This window comes from Lissotriton vulgaris, chromosome 5 (genome assembly GCF_964263255.1).
Source record: "Lissotriton vulgaris chromosome 5, aLisVul1.2, whole genome shotgun sequence".
Taxonomy (NCBI): Eukaryota; Metazoa; Chordata; class Amphibia; order Caudata; family Salamandridae; genus Lissotriton; species Lissotriton vulgaris.
Window position 1 is genome coordinate 410,852,271 of NC_141693.1, and position 16,978 is coordinate 410,869,248.

The following is a 16,978-nucleotide window of genomic DNA, read 5'->3' on the forward strand; positions in this document are numbered from 1 at the left end:
GATCTGTCTTCGAAATAATTTTTTCATATTTAATAAGCAAATGTACAGGCAGACCCAGGGGACGGCAATGGGCACTTGCTTTGCCCCCAGCTTTGCAAGTCTTTGCCTAGGCTGATGGGAGAAGCGAGTGGTGAATAACATCTCACAGTTCAATGACCATGTCTTCCTCTGGGTCAGGTACATTGATGACATATCGCAAATGGAATGGCACTGAAGAACAGGCTAAGGAATTCAAAGTTTTACTTAATGACAACTCACTTAACTTACAGTTCACAAGCCAAATGAGTAAGACCAGTATTGATTTCCTTGATCTCAAATTAACTATTGTGGACATCAAATTGACCAGTAAGTTATTCCGAAATAAAACAGCAGGCAATAGGTTGCTACATGCAGCAAGTTGCCATCGGGCAAACTTAATCTGCAGCATTCCTTTTGGGGACTTGATACGAGCAAAAAGGAATTGCAGCATGGAGTTGTATTACCTAAAAGAAAAGTCAATTATGACACAGAGATTTAGAGAGAGAGGCTATAGCAACACAGTCATTCAACAGGCAGAATCTAAAGCAGATACATTAAAAAGAAGTGAATTGTTGATACCAAGATGCAGGGAGAATAAGGAACAAATCAGGTTCATTACAGACTACAACTGTCAATCATGGGAGGTTGGAAAAAGTCTTAAGAATTTTTGGGAGATTCTAAAAACTGACAAAGATATTGAGTAAGTAATTGGAGAAAATCCCTCTTTCACCTTCAGAAAGGCCAAATCTCAAAAAGACACATTGAGCACATGTTTAATTAAAGAACCAAAGAAGAGCAGTGGGATTACAGGCTTTTTTACTTACAGCAAGTGCAAAGCGTGTAAACATACTGAAAACTATAAAAGTCTGAAAATAGCATCTGAGAAAGCACCATACAAAATAATGAAGCATTTGAATTGCAATACAGAATATGCGATCTATGCCTTAAGGTGCCCGTGTAATACATTTTACATAGGCAGTACACTTCTCCAAGCTAAAAAAAGAGTTCTTGAACACTTAAGGGCACGCACGCCATTTTGCAGCTGTACACAATCAAAACCCAGACCTATTGAAATTTTATGTTCTGGACTGTATACCAGCAAAAGAGAGGGGAGGAAATAGATTGAGGGAGTTAGGAAGGCTAGAGTCCAGAATCATCATCAAGTATAATACGGTGCACCCTAAAGGTCTTAACCTTGATGAGGAACTTTCAGTTCACTTATAAATATGACTGTAGGGAAACTATATGTAAGCTGTCCTGTCAAAATGAATTCTTGTTTTTAATCATTGATAGCCCTGTTTAAGTTGTCAATAAAAATTGCATTCTTCATCTTTTATTTTAGATGTGAAGAATGAATAGCATGTGTATACTGAACTACTTATGCCCACTGGGGCAGAATTGGTTGGAAGGTAGACTATTTACAGATGTCCGAGATGGAGTATTTAATTTACTTGAAAGAATGGCTAGCCCACTGGGGCAGAATTGGTGTTGTCGCCGCTTTTAAAACAGTGTGTTCGGCATGGACATTAGAGAGGTTGTACCACTCGCGTCTTGTTCAATTTTGCCATTCAGTGTTTAAAACGCTATGGACATTTTGCATTTATAATTTAAATCTTCACAGCATAATAACAGGGTACACTGCAAACTTTATTGAATCTGAATCAACTGACAAGAATGCAATTGAAGTGTTTCATTTATGTTTATGATCATGTGCACGCAGTACGAGTGAGTGGCTATGAACCATACTTCACTTATACCAAGACTGGAGTACATTTCATTTGCTTTCTCACCTTTACGGTTGTAAAACTTTATAACTGTAGTTTGGGAATAGTAAAAGGCATACTCTTTTTTATGGGTGTTGGTATTTGAATGTCCCTCCTTAAACTCCTCTTTAACCCTTACTACCCACCACCTTTAAGAGTAAGTATTCTGAATTCTCCAGCTACTTTCCTGGGCCCTTCCACATTTACTATTATGGTTTTTTAATGAGGAGTTATTGTTTTTTGGGATGTATATTTTTTTGTGCATTTTATATATAACTGTATGACCAGTCCAGGTTTAATCACAAGTGTAAGGGAAATGTATCCATAAAAACATAAAACACACACTAAATTATGCAATCAAATATATAAATACAACTTTGAAAGTACTTAAAATACTACCAAAATAAATGTAAAAAAATCATATCTTTTCAAAGTTGTATTGCCTTTTTTCATGTTATTGCAGTATATTTTGTGAGCAAGGGCTTTAAAAACCTGTTATGGATACTTAGGAATATTTGGATTATCTGTTGGCAAATGTACAGATGTACATTTGGTTCTAATCAGACGGATACAATATGTGTTAAGTAATATCACCCTTGAGCTGAAGACTGAGTTTGTGATCAGCGAGTTACATCCTGTTCTAATTTTTAATATCACTGATCTTAGATGGGTATCACAAGGTATGGCTATATGTGGGGATACATTTTCATTGCTTAAAATGTTTCACATAGGGGCGATCAGTGGTTTACAGGACAGATATTTACTATCTGACTTTATAAAAAGAATTAAAGCCGAAAAATTAAAAAGAGCCTTACATGGAAAGGGGTACCCAAAATGTATTTCTTCCAACATCTCATGTTCTTTGCCTATGTTTCATATATACCGTAATACATTTATTACCTGAGATCTTTGACTTGTAGATGTCACTTGCCAAAAATAGCAAGAGACTTTACTGAGGCTTGCATTTTTGGATACGAAAGCGCCTAATGTTCTTTTCTAAGACATGAATTCTATTTCACAACACTGTCTCAGTATCATACATCTTGAAGGTATTTAATTTTGTTCTTTAAGCTATTGCTCTCTGTTGATTCTAAAATTACATTGGAGTCAGCATAGAGTAGTTCTGAACTATATAAATATGTAGGGGATATTTCCCTTATAAGACATGATTGGGGTGACTGATTACCCTCCAAATTCTTTATCATATTTGATTAAACCACGCACTTTGAGGGAACCCTGATATGTAAAGAATCTATGTGTTCAAACTATAGGTGCAGTTTGGTCAAGGGTTGGGTCCATAGTGAACTCACAGTTAACAAATATTGAGGAATTTGAGGCCTACTTGTAGGGCTCCCAGGGGACTGTACCAGGAGGCGATCTCTGCCTGCTTCTGAACCATTGAGACTACTCTGATGGATCCATTGCATAGACACAAGCTAGATGCCCCTTTGGCGCAAGAGGAGATCAAACTGGCCTACCAAGCAAATATAAGGTCCTGATTATGATGGTGGTGGGACTGCCACCGTTAGGCCGTCGATGATGGTCCCACCACCATCGGACCCTGCGGGCGGATGGAGGGATGGCGGAGAGACCGACCGCCACGCATCCGACTGAGCCCGTCAGCCCGTTGGAAGGATTTCGATCCTTACAATTGTTGCGGTGCCTGCTCAGGCACTGTTGTTGAGATTATAAGGTCTCTCTCTGTCCGCCATTTCATGGCTGGTAATCCGCCATGAAAAGGCAGGCACCCCCATTCCCACTGGACCTCCTGTTTGGGGTGTAAGAGACAACTATGGTGCCCCTCTAAACATCCCTACACTGTGTGCCAGGCACCAATTGGTGCCTGCTGCACAGTGCAGGGATGTTCACAAACATGCCTCCTAGCAGTTAGGCTTGTGCTGCAGCAATTTTTCAGGCCGCAGCACAAGCCTCAATGCTAAGAGTGATGTTTTTGACTGCCTCCACGGCAGTCAGGTCGTAATTTCCCTGGCGGGACTGCCAACTTTGTGTCGGCCGCTCCCTTTCCAGATAGGATGGCGGTCAGACGCTTGTCTGACCGCCATCATAATCAGCCCCTCTGTAAAGTCCTAGCAAATAGGTTGATCCTTCTCATCTAGAATGGAGTACTGTAGGACCATAATGGATTCATTCTGCGCAGAAATACGTTTCTGAATCTCCAATACCCTTTCTTTGTCATGGGCTGGTCATGCAGAACAGACGCCCACTGACGGGTGGCATCTTTAGACATTGAGAAGGCGTTCGACACACTGGGGTGGACCTACCTGCATTTTGTGTTGTTTAAATTGAGGATGGACCCGAGTTTCGTAGATGGATAGGGGTCCTATAGGAGTCCCCTGTAACCTGGGCGTGTACAATCAAGATAATCCCCAGCAGGTTCGATATTGGACGACACACCTGGGAGAGATGCCCTTCATCCCCCCAGTTGCCCACCCTAGCCGGATGTATGACGTTACAACGCATACTTTTACAACGCCTACCTTTACAACGCATTTTTTACACAGCAACATCCATTACAACGCATACCATTACAACGCATGCCATTACAACAAATTCTTTGAAACTACCTTTACAACGCATTCCACTACAACGCATACTACATTTACAGCGCATACCACTACAACGCATAACATTACATTGCATGTAAGGTAAGTATTGGATAGTGTAGGGGTCAAAATTACTATTCTAACTCCAGGGGGTGCAACAGTAGGGTAAGTGTTGGATAGTGTAGGGGTTAAAATTACTATTCTAACTCCAGGGGGTGCAACAGTAGGGTAAGTGTTGGATAGTGTAGGGGTAAAAATTACTATTCTAACTCCAGGGGGTGCAACAGTAGGGTAGGTGTTGGATAGTGTAAGGGTACTATGTGTTGTAATGCTATGCGTTGTAATGGTATGCGTTATAATGACTGCATTGTAATGGCATGCGTTGTAGTGGTGTGCGTTGTTGTGTCTTGCGTTGTAATGGTTGCGTTGTACATGCATGCGTTGTAATGGATGTTGCGTTGTAAAAGTTTCGTTGTAATGGTAGTGCGTTGTAAAAGTTGCGTTATAAAGGTTGTTTCCCCCCTAGCCATGGGGCCACTGACTTGCTTGCTGTGTGCATGAGCTTATCAGTGGGGTGTATGTGTAAAGGGTCACCCTCATGTGCTGTCCATCTATGCCGATGACACCTTGACATATTTTAAGGCGGGTACTTCTGTTCTTCCAGACGTTATGGACGTTTTAGATGACTTTGGGTGCATTTCTGGGCTCTATATCAGCTGATGAAAGTTGTGTCTGTTCCTTCTATTGGTGGTGCCCTAGCTCATGCATCAGGCAGACAGGATTGATTCCTTGCATTGGCAACATGATATCATTAGGGACTTAGGGGTTGAGATATAACATACAGAGCATGACCTGGAAGAAGGCAATTTGGGTAAAGCACTTAAATTCAACAGACATTGCCCTTTTGAACACAGCTACCCTTGTATCCCATGGGTATAGTGTTAATAGCGAATATGTTGCTGCTTCCTCGGTTCCTTTATTTCTTCACAACGCTGCAGGTGATACTGAAGCAACCATTCTTCATGGACTTGTAGTGCCTTTTCACCTCCTTGATCTGAGGAAACAGGAGACATAGGATAGTGATTGCTACTTTTTATGCTGCTTTGGAAGAATGGGGCTTAGGGGCATCTAAATATGAGCTTTAGTACACTGTAGGCCAGCTCCAACGGACATTGCAGGGGGTGGGGAATGTCTCGAACCCTGAACGGGAGATGCTCAGCTTTAGTTTTAAGGGTAAGCTGCTGTTGGAGTGGGTTCTAAAATATTCCCCTTTCCGTTACGTTCTGAATGTGATGCCGAAAGTGCCATTTTGGTGCTGGAGAAGTACATCCATCAGGGCAAGAGGTGGGTGCCCTAAGCCCCAGGTCTACCATTGTGGGCTCCTCCTCTTTGTAGGCAGGATACATGAAGTGGGGTGCTGTGGAACTGTACTGAAGGTTACCCAGGACAATTCCTACTGTATTGTGCCCTGTATTGGAGCTGCGGGCAAGATGTGGGGCCCTGCTGGCGACTTGCCTCTGGTGACAGACCCTTAGGAAATTATGGTGACCTTGGCTGGCAGGCGGCTTTTGATGTCGGGTCTTTATGGAGTGCTGTTCACGGATCACATTACTGGGGGCATTCAGACACTTAAAGGGTGGTGGGAGTAACAATTGCCGATAGAATTGTCAAAACCAAATGGAAGAAATGCTAGGGATCAATTACGAACATCACATTGAAAGCCTGCTTCACTTAGTTTAACTACCTATACCATACCTACCTTTCAACAGATAGGATAGGGAAGATATAGATATACTCAGGTACCAGGGCAGTCTGTCCTAGATCACAGAAGGTCAACGCAGACTTTCTTCCTATGATATGGCCCTGTCCTGTGATTGATGACTCTTGGCCGGATGTGACCCACTGCATATCTGAAGTCACGGCCTCTCTCTTCCCAAAGGCCCTGCTCAATGTCTTCTTAACACTGTTATTTGGACTTAACGGATGACACACATCACCATGTCTTGGAAGATGGCAGGGGTCCTGCCTGCCCAGTTATAGATTGTGGTCCGTTGGGTCTCAGCGGAGTTATCAGTGCGTGCTGACTATATGTCTTGAGATAGGAGTTGCCACCTCATGGATCACTGGGTTGAATTATTGGAGTGACTGGGATACTCACCCCAGAGACCCATGACAATGATGGTTAATTGCAGTATCTAGTACAGCTGTATGGTATGGGGTGGCGCTTCCCTCCTGCCAACCGAGAACCTGTTTTGCGATACAGCACGATACAGTACATGCAGTGCTTATGTGCAACTGTGGTTAAATTGATTGGGGAGGCTGGCAGCGAATCCACAAGAAGTGCTGATTAGGGGTTGTGTACTGTGGATGTGCGGGTGATGCAACACTTGCCCTTTCTTTTGCCCCTTCAATTACTTGTAGGCAGTCTTGCCATTTTGGGATGTGCCATCTGTAGAGGGAGTAATCCTCCCGAATTTTTTTATAGTTTTTTTAGTTTATTTTCTCACTGTTTATGTTGTTCAATTTGCTTTACCAGTACACAGCTCATACAGGGGAGCCTGTAACCGGTGCGGGGGTTGCTGGACCCCGGTTGTAAGTCCTCTTTACTTTGACCTATCGGTTTTCCTTGAACTCTTGATTATGCCATGACCACGCCCCTTCAAAGGAGGGCTACTTGATGCGGCAGAAAGCACGTCCATGTGCAGCGGGCTTGCGGCTGGCTCATCTTGCATGCCTGTCTCTGCCCTTTCACGCCAAACACCATAGACGCGGGCTGTTTTTCCACCCAGGCACTAACGTTCTCATCATATACCGGTTAGGAACTGCAGAATTTTAACACCACATCTCCATCTATGGTAAACAAATGTTTATATTTTAACTTATGTCTACTACAGCCAAAGAAGCCTGCCATTTGTCTAAACTGTGGCTTCAATCTCTACGCCTTCACCACAACCCGTGCTTCAACCACTCCTTCTTTAATAGCACCGGGGCCTAAACTCTCCTCTAATTAGGCGAGGAGCACTTATTAACACTCTCTCGCTCCCGAAGAACAGACTCAAAATCTCTGAGCTCATAGATTCTCAGTGACTAGACCTGCTCCTAATTACGGAAACTTGGGCTGACCCGGCAGCTAGTTCCAATTTCTGCATTGCTGTCCCTCATGGTTTCTTACTGTTTAGACAGGACAGACTACACAAAAAAGGATGGGGACTTGCTTTGATTTATTGTAATACCTACAAGGCTTCCTTTGAATCCATTTCTTCCCAGGACGCCGAAGCTATCCTTTCTAACTTAAAAATAGCTAATCATTTCTCTTTCAAAGCGATGCTATGCTACTGCCCGCGAGGTGCCAAAAATGCCTTCCTTACCAGTTTCAGCTCCTTATTGGAATCTTGCGCTTTTGAAAATAACTTCCACATCTTAGGCGAGTTTAATGTTGATTTGGAGGCGGTTGCAGATACTAACACCGCCTCATTGTTAGATATCATGAGTGCTGCAGGTTTAACTCAAACAGTCAAAGAGCCTGTGCACTTGGCTGGTCATACTTTAGATGGAATATTTACCAACAGTACGTCAATTAATATAAAGGAGACCCTACCCTTTACCTGGACTGACCACTGTGCTATTACTTTTGAGCTTAAGGCCTCTCTTCCTGATCTTCCCAACTCTAAAAATAGATCTATCGAAACTGGAAGCAGATTGATAATAACATGCTCAGTAACCATCTGTCGCTTTCTTAAGATAACTTGCCAGACAATGTAGAACTTGCTTCGTCTCAGTTTAATCAATGGCTAACCACAGAAGCTGATAGATTAGCACCTTATAAAAAAGCTTTGAATAATAGAAAAGTCCCTTCTGCTCCTTGGTTCTTGGAAGCTCTCAGGATTGAAAAACAAAATTGTAGGAGACAGAATGATGCTGGAGAGCTCATTACTACGAGAAGGAATTTTCCCTCTATAAAACGTTGCTATTTAAATACAAAGATCTTATTTTTAAAGATACGTGCACTTGCTATTCTAAAGTAATTGAGGATGCTAAAAACTCCACCAAGGAACTTGTTCAGGTGGTGACTAAACTCCCCACCCTTTCAGAAAAAGCTGTAAAAGAGCATTCCCAAGCCTTCTGCAGTACTATAGCTTTGAATTTTCTAAAAATGGTTGAGCAGATCTACTCTACTTTCTAAATCATTCCTAGGCCTGTAGTACGAGAACCAAAAAGACCTGCTAATTCCCAGCTCCCCAGAATTTACTGAATTTGCTTTAGTTTCTAGCGATCACTTCACAGCTCAGATCAAGCAGGCAAAATCGGGATCTACTCCTGACCCTCCCCCCATGGTATTCAAACAGGTCTCGGAAACCCTGGAAACCAGTCTGTCCACCATTTTTAATTCTATGTTCAAGGAAGGAGTTTCAAGGAGTTTCTCCTTCCATTTGGAAAAGGGCCTCAATACCGCCTCTTCTAAAGAAACCCAATCTTGACCCAGCTGAACATTACAACTATAGACCTATCTCATATCTTCCACTTCTGGCTAAGGTGGTGGAAAAAGTCATGAATACTCAGCTAGCTAACTACATACATGAAAACAATCCCTTGGATGAGACCCAGTTTAGCTTCAGGCGGGACCATAGCACAGAATAGGCCTTAATCAAAGCCACAGACGAAATTAGGGCAGTACTAGATGAAGGGGTTGCAGTGGCTCTCATCCTGCGCTATCTGTCGGCAGCGTTCAAATCAAATCGACCACAAGCTCCTACTTAATAGTTTGAGCTCTCTCTTGGTATCAAGGATATATCTCAGTCTGCAAGTTTAGGCATTTATGAATTCCCTTCCTTTTATCTTCCCTGTGTAGTCCCGCAGGGCTCATCAATTAGTCCCTCTCTTTTCAATATTTATATTTATATTTCAGAACTGGCAGCTTTGATCAGGTTCTTTCAACTTGCACTGACATCTTATGCGGACGATACCCATATTGTTTTGTCTGTTCACAAAAGCAGTGTGTCTCTTGTTGATTTCAGGACTGCATGATGGCCATCAGTTCCTGGATGAGTTCACACTGCCTTAAATTGAACTCAGGTAAGACTGAAATAATTATGTTCGGCAATCACTTCCCTATATGGTTGTCTGCCTGATGGCCGGACGAATTAGGTTCAGTACCTACTCCAGTAACAAAGGCGAAAAATCTTGGAGTGATCATCAATGATACACTTAACTTCGAGGCTAAAGTCAATGCTGTCACTTCTTTCAGTTTTTATTTACTCTAAGTGATAAAAAAACTCATGCCATATATTCCCGAGAAATAGTAGAAAGATCATAATCACCTCCCCAGTTATTTCGAAGCTGTATTATTGTAATGGTCTTTATCTTAATATGCCCAAAAAGCAGTTATGAAAGCTGCAGATGATCCGGGATGCGCTGCAAGGATGCTTTTAGGTATCCCTAAGTTTCATTCAGTGGTGAAAGACATCCAAAATCTTCATTGGCTTCCAGTTAGAAGCCTTATCAAATTTGAAGTTTTATGCATCACATATAAAGAACTGCACAGCACTGGCCCTCAGTTTCTGAGGCAGTCAATCAAATGGTATTCCCCCAATAGATGCCTCCCCTCGGAAGGAGCAAAACTGAAGCTCCTTCCCAGGATTCAGAAAGCCAATCGCGGAGGTAAAAGTTTCACAGCAGGATCCACGAAACTCTGGAACAGCCTCCTAAGCTCTAATAGAACTTGCCTGACTCTGGCAACCTTTAGGAAGGGATTCAAAACGTGGCTTTTCTGCAATTAGGGTACGATACATTTACTCAGGGCTGCTAGCTCCAATACACCATTTAGTAATGGTGCGCATTATAAATCAGGATAACATAACATATATACACGGAAAGGGAGCGAGGATGGGGGAGGTGAGTGATAAGAGCTGGTTTTGGTTGTGCTATCTGGATGTTTGCAGTGATCGTGTGGTCCCTCCACAAATGGACGGGTAGCCACATGGATACATTATTTTTCATCCTGCTTTACCTGAGGATTGATGTGGCGTGGGTATGGGTCACTGTCGCCGGCAATGTTAATGATACTGTCATTGTATGTTATAAGGCTACACTGTTCTCTTAAAGAAGGTCGATCTGCACTTGGGCCCAGTTACTATTGTGGCGCAATTAAAGAAAACCGGCCAGGTGAAATACTCCAGGTCTTTAGCCTTTGCCAAAGAGTTCCTCAGTCAATTATGTCAAAGCAGTTCGGAAGTCAACAAAACACCTACATAATATTTTCCTCTTTTCAGTTGACATTCATACAGGAGCCCACAGGTCAAACCAGTGATTTCCTGGCGAGTGGCCTTCCCTAATTTCTTTTGCTATTGGATGAAGTACATTGTTCATTATGCATTCTTCTAGGTGTTACAGTATGGCTTTTGTAAACACCTTTGATTTAAAATCAGTTAGCTATATAAGGCTATAAAGGGATTTCATACTGCTTTTACTTTTCTCCGCATGGGTTTCACAACAGCACCCCCCCATGAATTTGGAATGTTGCCTGTTATGGCCTCTCATTAAAGAAGGGGGACTGCGTATTTGCGTGCCATTCTGTGTTGACTTTGATTGTTATTGCTGAGGGATTGTCAGGCCTTCTGCTTAGCTTAACTTCATAATCTGGATTCATTTCTTCACAGAAGATGGGGAAAATAATTTTATTTGGACCTGTATTTCAGTGAGTGGCTAGACTGCCTTCTGGTTTTAGGGTTCCATTGAGATTATTTAAACATCTTCATAACTCTTCTTCCAGAATTTACAATTTACACATTTGGGGTTCGTGTTGGACATACCATTCACTACATTCCAGAATTTCTAACGGTCTTTTCATGCAAAAGTTATTTACTTTCTTTATAATTGTTTATTATACAATCATTCGGTAAACTAGGATAACACTTAACTAACTTTTTGAATTAGTTTGGTTTACTTTTGTGGCATTGGCAAGAATTATCAAACCACGTTGTTACATTATTTTGCAGTACCATACCAATATTTCTGTTAATAGTTTTTTTCCCCAATAGATTTTATTGTATTTCTTGCCTTTGAACAATCCTAGGGGCTACACACAAAGATTTAATCTTGCATGTGGTGGCATTGCATTACTTATTAATGATAACAACAAAACCATAACAATGCAACCTGCTGCAGTATTACTTGTCTGTGTCTCGCTAAGTTTGTCCCAGGTGATGCCTGTGATCCCTGGATGGCATCTTTTAACTTACTTTACCCTACTTGACCATATGTCCCCACTTCCACATCCATGGGCGAGAAACTACGCCCACCTCCGCACTCCGCGTAGCCCCACTCCGCAAACACCACCCGGCCGCCAGCCCCGCCACCCGCCTCCCGCCTCCCTCCCGCCCTCCCGAAATACATTAAATTAAAGGAATAAATTAATTTAAAACACACTTACCTTGCCGGCCGCTGCCCGCCGCGTCCCCGGGGCTCGCTATCTTCCGGCTTCTTTCGTAATGCGCATGCGCGGGCGGCCGCGCATGCGCATTTCTCACGAGAAAATGCGCATGCGCGGCCGCCCGCGCATGCGCATTACGAAAGAAGACGGAAGACGGAAGATAGCGAGCCCCGGGGACGCGGCGGGCAGCGGCCGGCAAGGTAAGTGTGTTTTAAATTAATTTATTCCTTTAATTTAATGTATTTAGGGAGGGCGGGAGGGAGGTGGTGGCGGCCAGCTACGCTCCGTCTGCGGAGCGTGCGTAGTGCCGCCTGGCTCCGCCGGCTCCGCAAAATGCGGAGTAGGCGGCACTACGCACACTCCGCAGACGGAGCGTAGCTGGCCGCCCACCCCTAGTTCTAGTGTAAGGCCTTCCTAGTCAGCCCACCGATTGCAAATCTTCCTATGTTTCTGGGGGCATCCACATGCTTGAATGATAGACACCTCTAACCTCATACAGAGATCCATCCACTTCCTCCACACACTCACCACGGGTGGTGTATCGGAGCTCCATAATCTTGCTATATCTCTTTTAGCAAGTATGAGGCCTAGAAATAGAAGCTGGCGCTTATATCTATTACCTCCACTCACATCGGTAATGTGAGGCAGAATCAACCTGGGAGACCCAGGAAGTTCCCACCCCAAGACTTCAACGAGGCGTGCAATCACCCCCTTCCAGAAACTTTCTAAAGCTGCACATGCCCATACAGTGGATATGAAAGAGCCCTCCACATTTCGGCAGTGCATACACACAGGGAAGTCTATCATCCCAGTCCTTCAAAGCTTATATTGTGTGTAATAACCTGTGCAAATATCTGAATTGAATAATCCTTAGGCAGGATGAGATGTTGCCCCTCGGGGGATTCTAGGGCCTTTGCCCAATAATTGTTAGCAAGGGAGCATATGTGTGTCTGCCACGTTGTCTTTAGGGTCTCAAGAGTAGTGTGGCTGTGTGTGGTGGGAAATTAGTATATTATCGATATCTTGTGGTCAACTAAGTCATCTATAAAAGCTTGCCCTCCAATGGGTTAAAATCTGGGAGAGTCTTAATAATGTTTATGTATGGCGTTAGGGCGTGCCGGATTTGGAGGGACCTATAAAACTGGTAATAGGGCATTGATTATTTCTCTCAACTCTTGAAATGATTTGAGCGTGATGCCATGCATTGCATCTCTAACAGTGGAGATCCCTATCTGGTCTCAACCATGAAACCCTTGAATATCTGCCAAGTGGGGTAGCAGTCGGTTTTGCCACAGCAGCGTCTCATGCATGATACAACCCCAACAACCCATGTGGTGGAGAGAATGCTGCCATGTAAGTATTACTACTCTAGTGTTGGGTGGCAGGGCCTGAAAGTCTAACCTACTGAATACGTATGAATACAGAGTGGGGTCTTCAAATAGTCATCACTCTACAGAATAGGCCAGGTCTTCGCTGGGCCCATACCACCTGTCGTTAAGCACCTGCAAATGTGAGGCTACATGATAGGATTGGACATACGCGGCCACGATACCACCACAGTATGTGGATTGAAAGCATGTGCGTAATGCCACCCAAGATGCCCCACCACCCCACAGTAACTGCCCCAGTACAGCATTGATCTAGCGGAACCAGGATAGATGGACTGGATAAGGCTGGTTCTGTATATGATAAAGTAATCTTGGGAGGGAGACCATCTTGAATATGGCAGACCTCCCGTATAAGGATAGTGGCAATCCCGTCCTGGGTCTTATATATGTACGTACTTTTTCAGTCGCAATGCCGATGTTCCGTCCCACGATATCCTTTTATTGTCTGACAGGAAGACCCCTAGATATTGCATCCCCTCTGAGGACTGCGGCAGGTCCATAGCCCATCCTCTATTCCCGAGCACCCACTGTAATGGCCTAATAATTAATTTATGAATGTTCATATGAAGGCCAGACGTTTCTCTGAAGACGTGCATTATCAGCATGATTCTGGAGCAGGATTTATGTGGGTCTGTAAAAAAGAACAGCATATGCAAAACAAACTCCCTAATGAAAATTTATTTGGTAGGTCCCAATTTGTGACTCCCTACGATTGCCTGCAAAGACAGGGATGGTGGCCTGCAGGGACGCAGACCACCATGCCTATCTTTGCATTCCAAAACGTAAAACCTTTTTTTTTTTTTTAAAGCATCCAAATTTGGGGCCTTTTTTTGTAATAATTCAGTTTTGAAAAACGTCAGTGAGAATTGGCATTGCCATTCTTGGGCGCAGCCTGCCCCTCCCTCTTGCTGGCGCCCTAATCCCTCATATCCGCGAAGCTTCCAGCTCTGGACAAAAAGTAGTGTGGTGCAAATGGGACTCCCTTCTCCTTTGTGAATGAGCTACAAACCCAACTTGGTAGACAATTGCTTATTCATGATTTATAATCGGATTTACTTTTGCAAACTAGGCACCAATTAGATACTTGAAAGGAACGCCCAAAAACGCATCCCTTCCCAAATTGCTATCCGTTTCTAAACCCATTTTAGGAGTTGCTGACACTTTACTGACTAGAAAAATGAGTTTACTACATCTGAAATAAATTGTGTATCGGTCATAAATCTCTTGAATTAGCGAACAGGATTATTTGCAACTGCTTGAAAAATTGTGTTAATCTGGCCCTTGGAATGTTCTAATAATTTACATTGACTTAGCCACACTGCTTAGTGAGTGTGTCCGCCTTCTCCTGTTATTAACAATCAGCACCAGTAAGGATAGAGGGGAAGGATTCATAGCCGATGGACAGAAAGCTACGTCATCACACTCCCAAAAAAACAGTGTTATGGAAGGGTAACAGAAGAAGAAGTCACATTTGTGCACACAGAAAGCAATTGATGGAAGTGCACGCAAACGCCCAACAGGTAAAGAATGTATAGAATGTTACTTGGATGGACATATAGCGACACGTAATTGGCCATAACTTATATTTTGATAATCTCATTCAGTTTCCGTGGTCTTTAGATGTAAATGTAAATGTGTAAATGTATAGGCATTTATATAGCGCACTACTTACCCGGAGGGTCCCAAGGCGCTTCGACCGCTGCGAAACCCTTCCTGGCTTCCCTGAGAGATGGTCCCTTAATGGGTATCTCCAGGGTGAGACCAGGCATCCCCGGCGGTCTGGTGGGGCCGTTAGTGAAGATGAGGCAAGCTAATGCCCAGAGTTGCCGAGTGTGATCGCTGATCAGAGTGGGCACCGAGGCGAGAGAATTATCGAGTCCGCTGACCCTGGTCCAGAAACCTGCCCCGCCGGGAATCGAACCCTGGTCCCGGGCCGTCCTCTGCTCTCGGGTCTGCCGCCTCTAACCAGTGAGCCACACTAGATCACTCGTGCCCCACCTTCGATGAATCTCCAGAACCCTTCTGTCAGCCATTTGTCAACAGCTATGATTGGTCTATTGAAGAAGATGTTACTGCAGAACCTGTTTTTATTTAATCACAAATTTCTTCAGTTTGTTACCTTCCATGAGAATATATGTATGTGTGCACTGTCACTCCAAGCTTCCATAATCGGAAACTGACAGGCCAAGCATTAAAGTTATTTAGGGGTTCAGTGGATCCTGATATTTATCCATTGTTAAGTGTAGGTCAGCTTTATAAACACCTAGGTCGGCTTTAAGTACTCGTATGCTGTTACATTTTTTTGGTGTCATCTCTACAAAAAGCTCGTCATTACTTTAATTAGGCTCTTTTGTGCAGTTTTTGTTGATGGCTCATGAGCTGTTAAAGTACCTCGATGTCTTGTTGTTTCTATGATGTAATTTTCTGTGCATGTCTTTTCATTAAATAACAAATATTTTTGAGGGAAGGTAAGGAGTAATTGTCGAGTTATACTGTGTTCCAGCTAGAAATATTGATGCCGTGCTGGCAGCCTGTAGTAAAATATACCTCGTAAAAAATGGGATTACATTAATTTATTCTATTGCAGGAGCCAGGCAAACCATTATGTCACTGACGGGAAGAGTCGCTCTATTCAAAATGGAAGCATGTTTGACAATAAATACACTGATGACATCATGGCTCAGCGCAAAGTTTACAGCAAACCTACGGTGTACTCTCGTGGATCATGTAACGAGCAGAAGAAAAGCGATTCTCTCATTTCTGGACGAAAGGTTAATAACAAATACAAAGTTGGAAAGAAAGCAAATTGAAACAGCCAAAAACAGAAACAGTGCTAAAATTCTCAGAACTATGTCTTTTTCATGTAATTTCAAGCCTTTATGGGAATATTCTAATAATGTCTGGAGCATACTTGTCAAAAGAAATTGACGGGTTTGCATAAAAAAGCATTCCTTATGACGGCTTCATTTAAATTTCTATTTTCAGATACACAATATTGAAGTCGTCACTGGTTAACAGTGACGAACTTGACATTTGATAAACTTTTTAGATTAGCTTGTGCATATTATTTTACAATGTACTTTAATTGATTTTTGTAGGCTTATTCATTCTCTCTTAAACAAGTGTTGCAGCTACAGATAAAAAGTACAAATATTGCTGTCTGTATAACCATGAATACATCAGATAACCAGAATCAAATAGACATCTCAAAAGAGTTTGAACTGTAGTTCATGTGGAAGTAAAAGTTAATGTAAGCTTAGCTACGCTGAAGATAGTGGGCGTGATATGCTACTTACAAAAATGTGTGATTGCATTGTGTAGTTGACAAATGTGATTCTTGGTATCAATGCCTCTGCTTTGGGCTCTCCGGAGCACCTTTCTCGCAGACGTCCTCGTACAGTAAGCATGCGTTGTTTCTGTTAACGCCCGTTAGTGTCATTTATTAATTGAATTAAGAAGCAGATTGTTTCGGAGTTTAATTTAACTGGAATTTTTCTTTATTACAATATATTGATTCTACTTACTAACAGAACGTGTCATAATCTATTTTTCAGGAAACTAAATAAATGGCAATGGTTTCTGTTTCTATGCTGAGGTGCAAAACGTTGTTAAATGTGTTTTCATTCACACCCCTCCAGACACTCATATATACAACAAAAAAATGGTGATGTGCAGTAGGGCAAAAAAATATTTTAAAATAAAAAATCACCTGCATTGTTAGTCAAAAGAGACTCTGTAAAAGAATTTGAAATACGCGTTTAAGAACAGGTTACTACATATTTTCTAAATACGTTTTCTGTGCAAAAAAACAAACCC

General features: G+C 42.7%; 1 protein-coding gene across 2 annotated transcripts in view; it reads left to right on the top strand.

Annotated features, from left to right (window-relative positions):
• The window catches only part of ZNF365 (zinc finger protein 365), a 414,409-nt gene extending 397,648 nt beyond the window's left edge, over nucleotides 1–16,761 (top strand). For both annotated transcript variants that reach the window (XM_086920085.1, XM_086920086.1), the window contains exon 5: nucleotides 15,750–16,761. In XM_086920085.1, the coding sequence (XP_086776211.1) occupies nucleotides 15,750–15,972 (223 nt within the window). In that variant the 3' untranslated portion in view covers nucleotides 15,973–16,761. The remainder of the gene's footprint in view (nucleotides 1–15,749) is intronic.
• The last annotated feature ends 217 nt before the right edge of the window (nucleotides 16,762–16,978 follow it).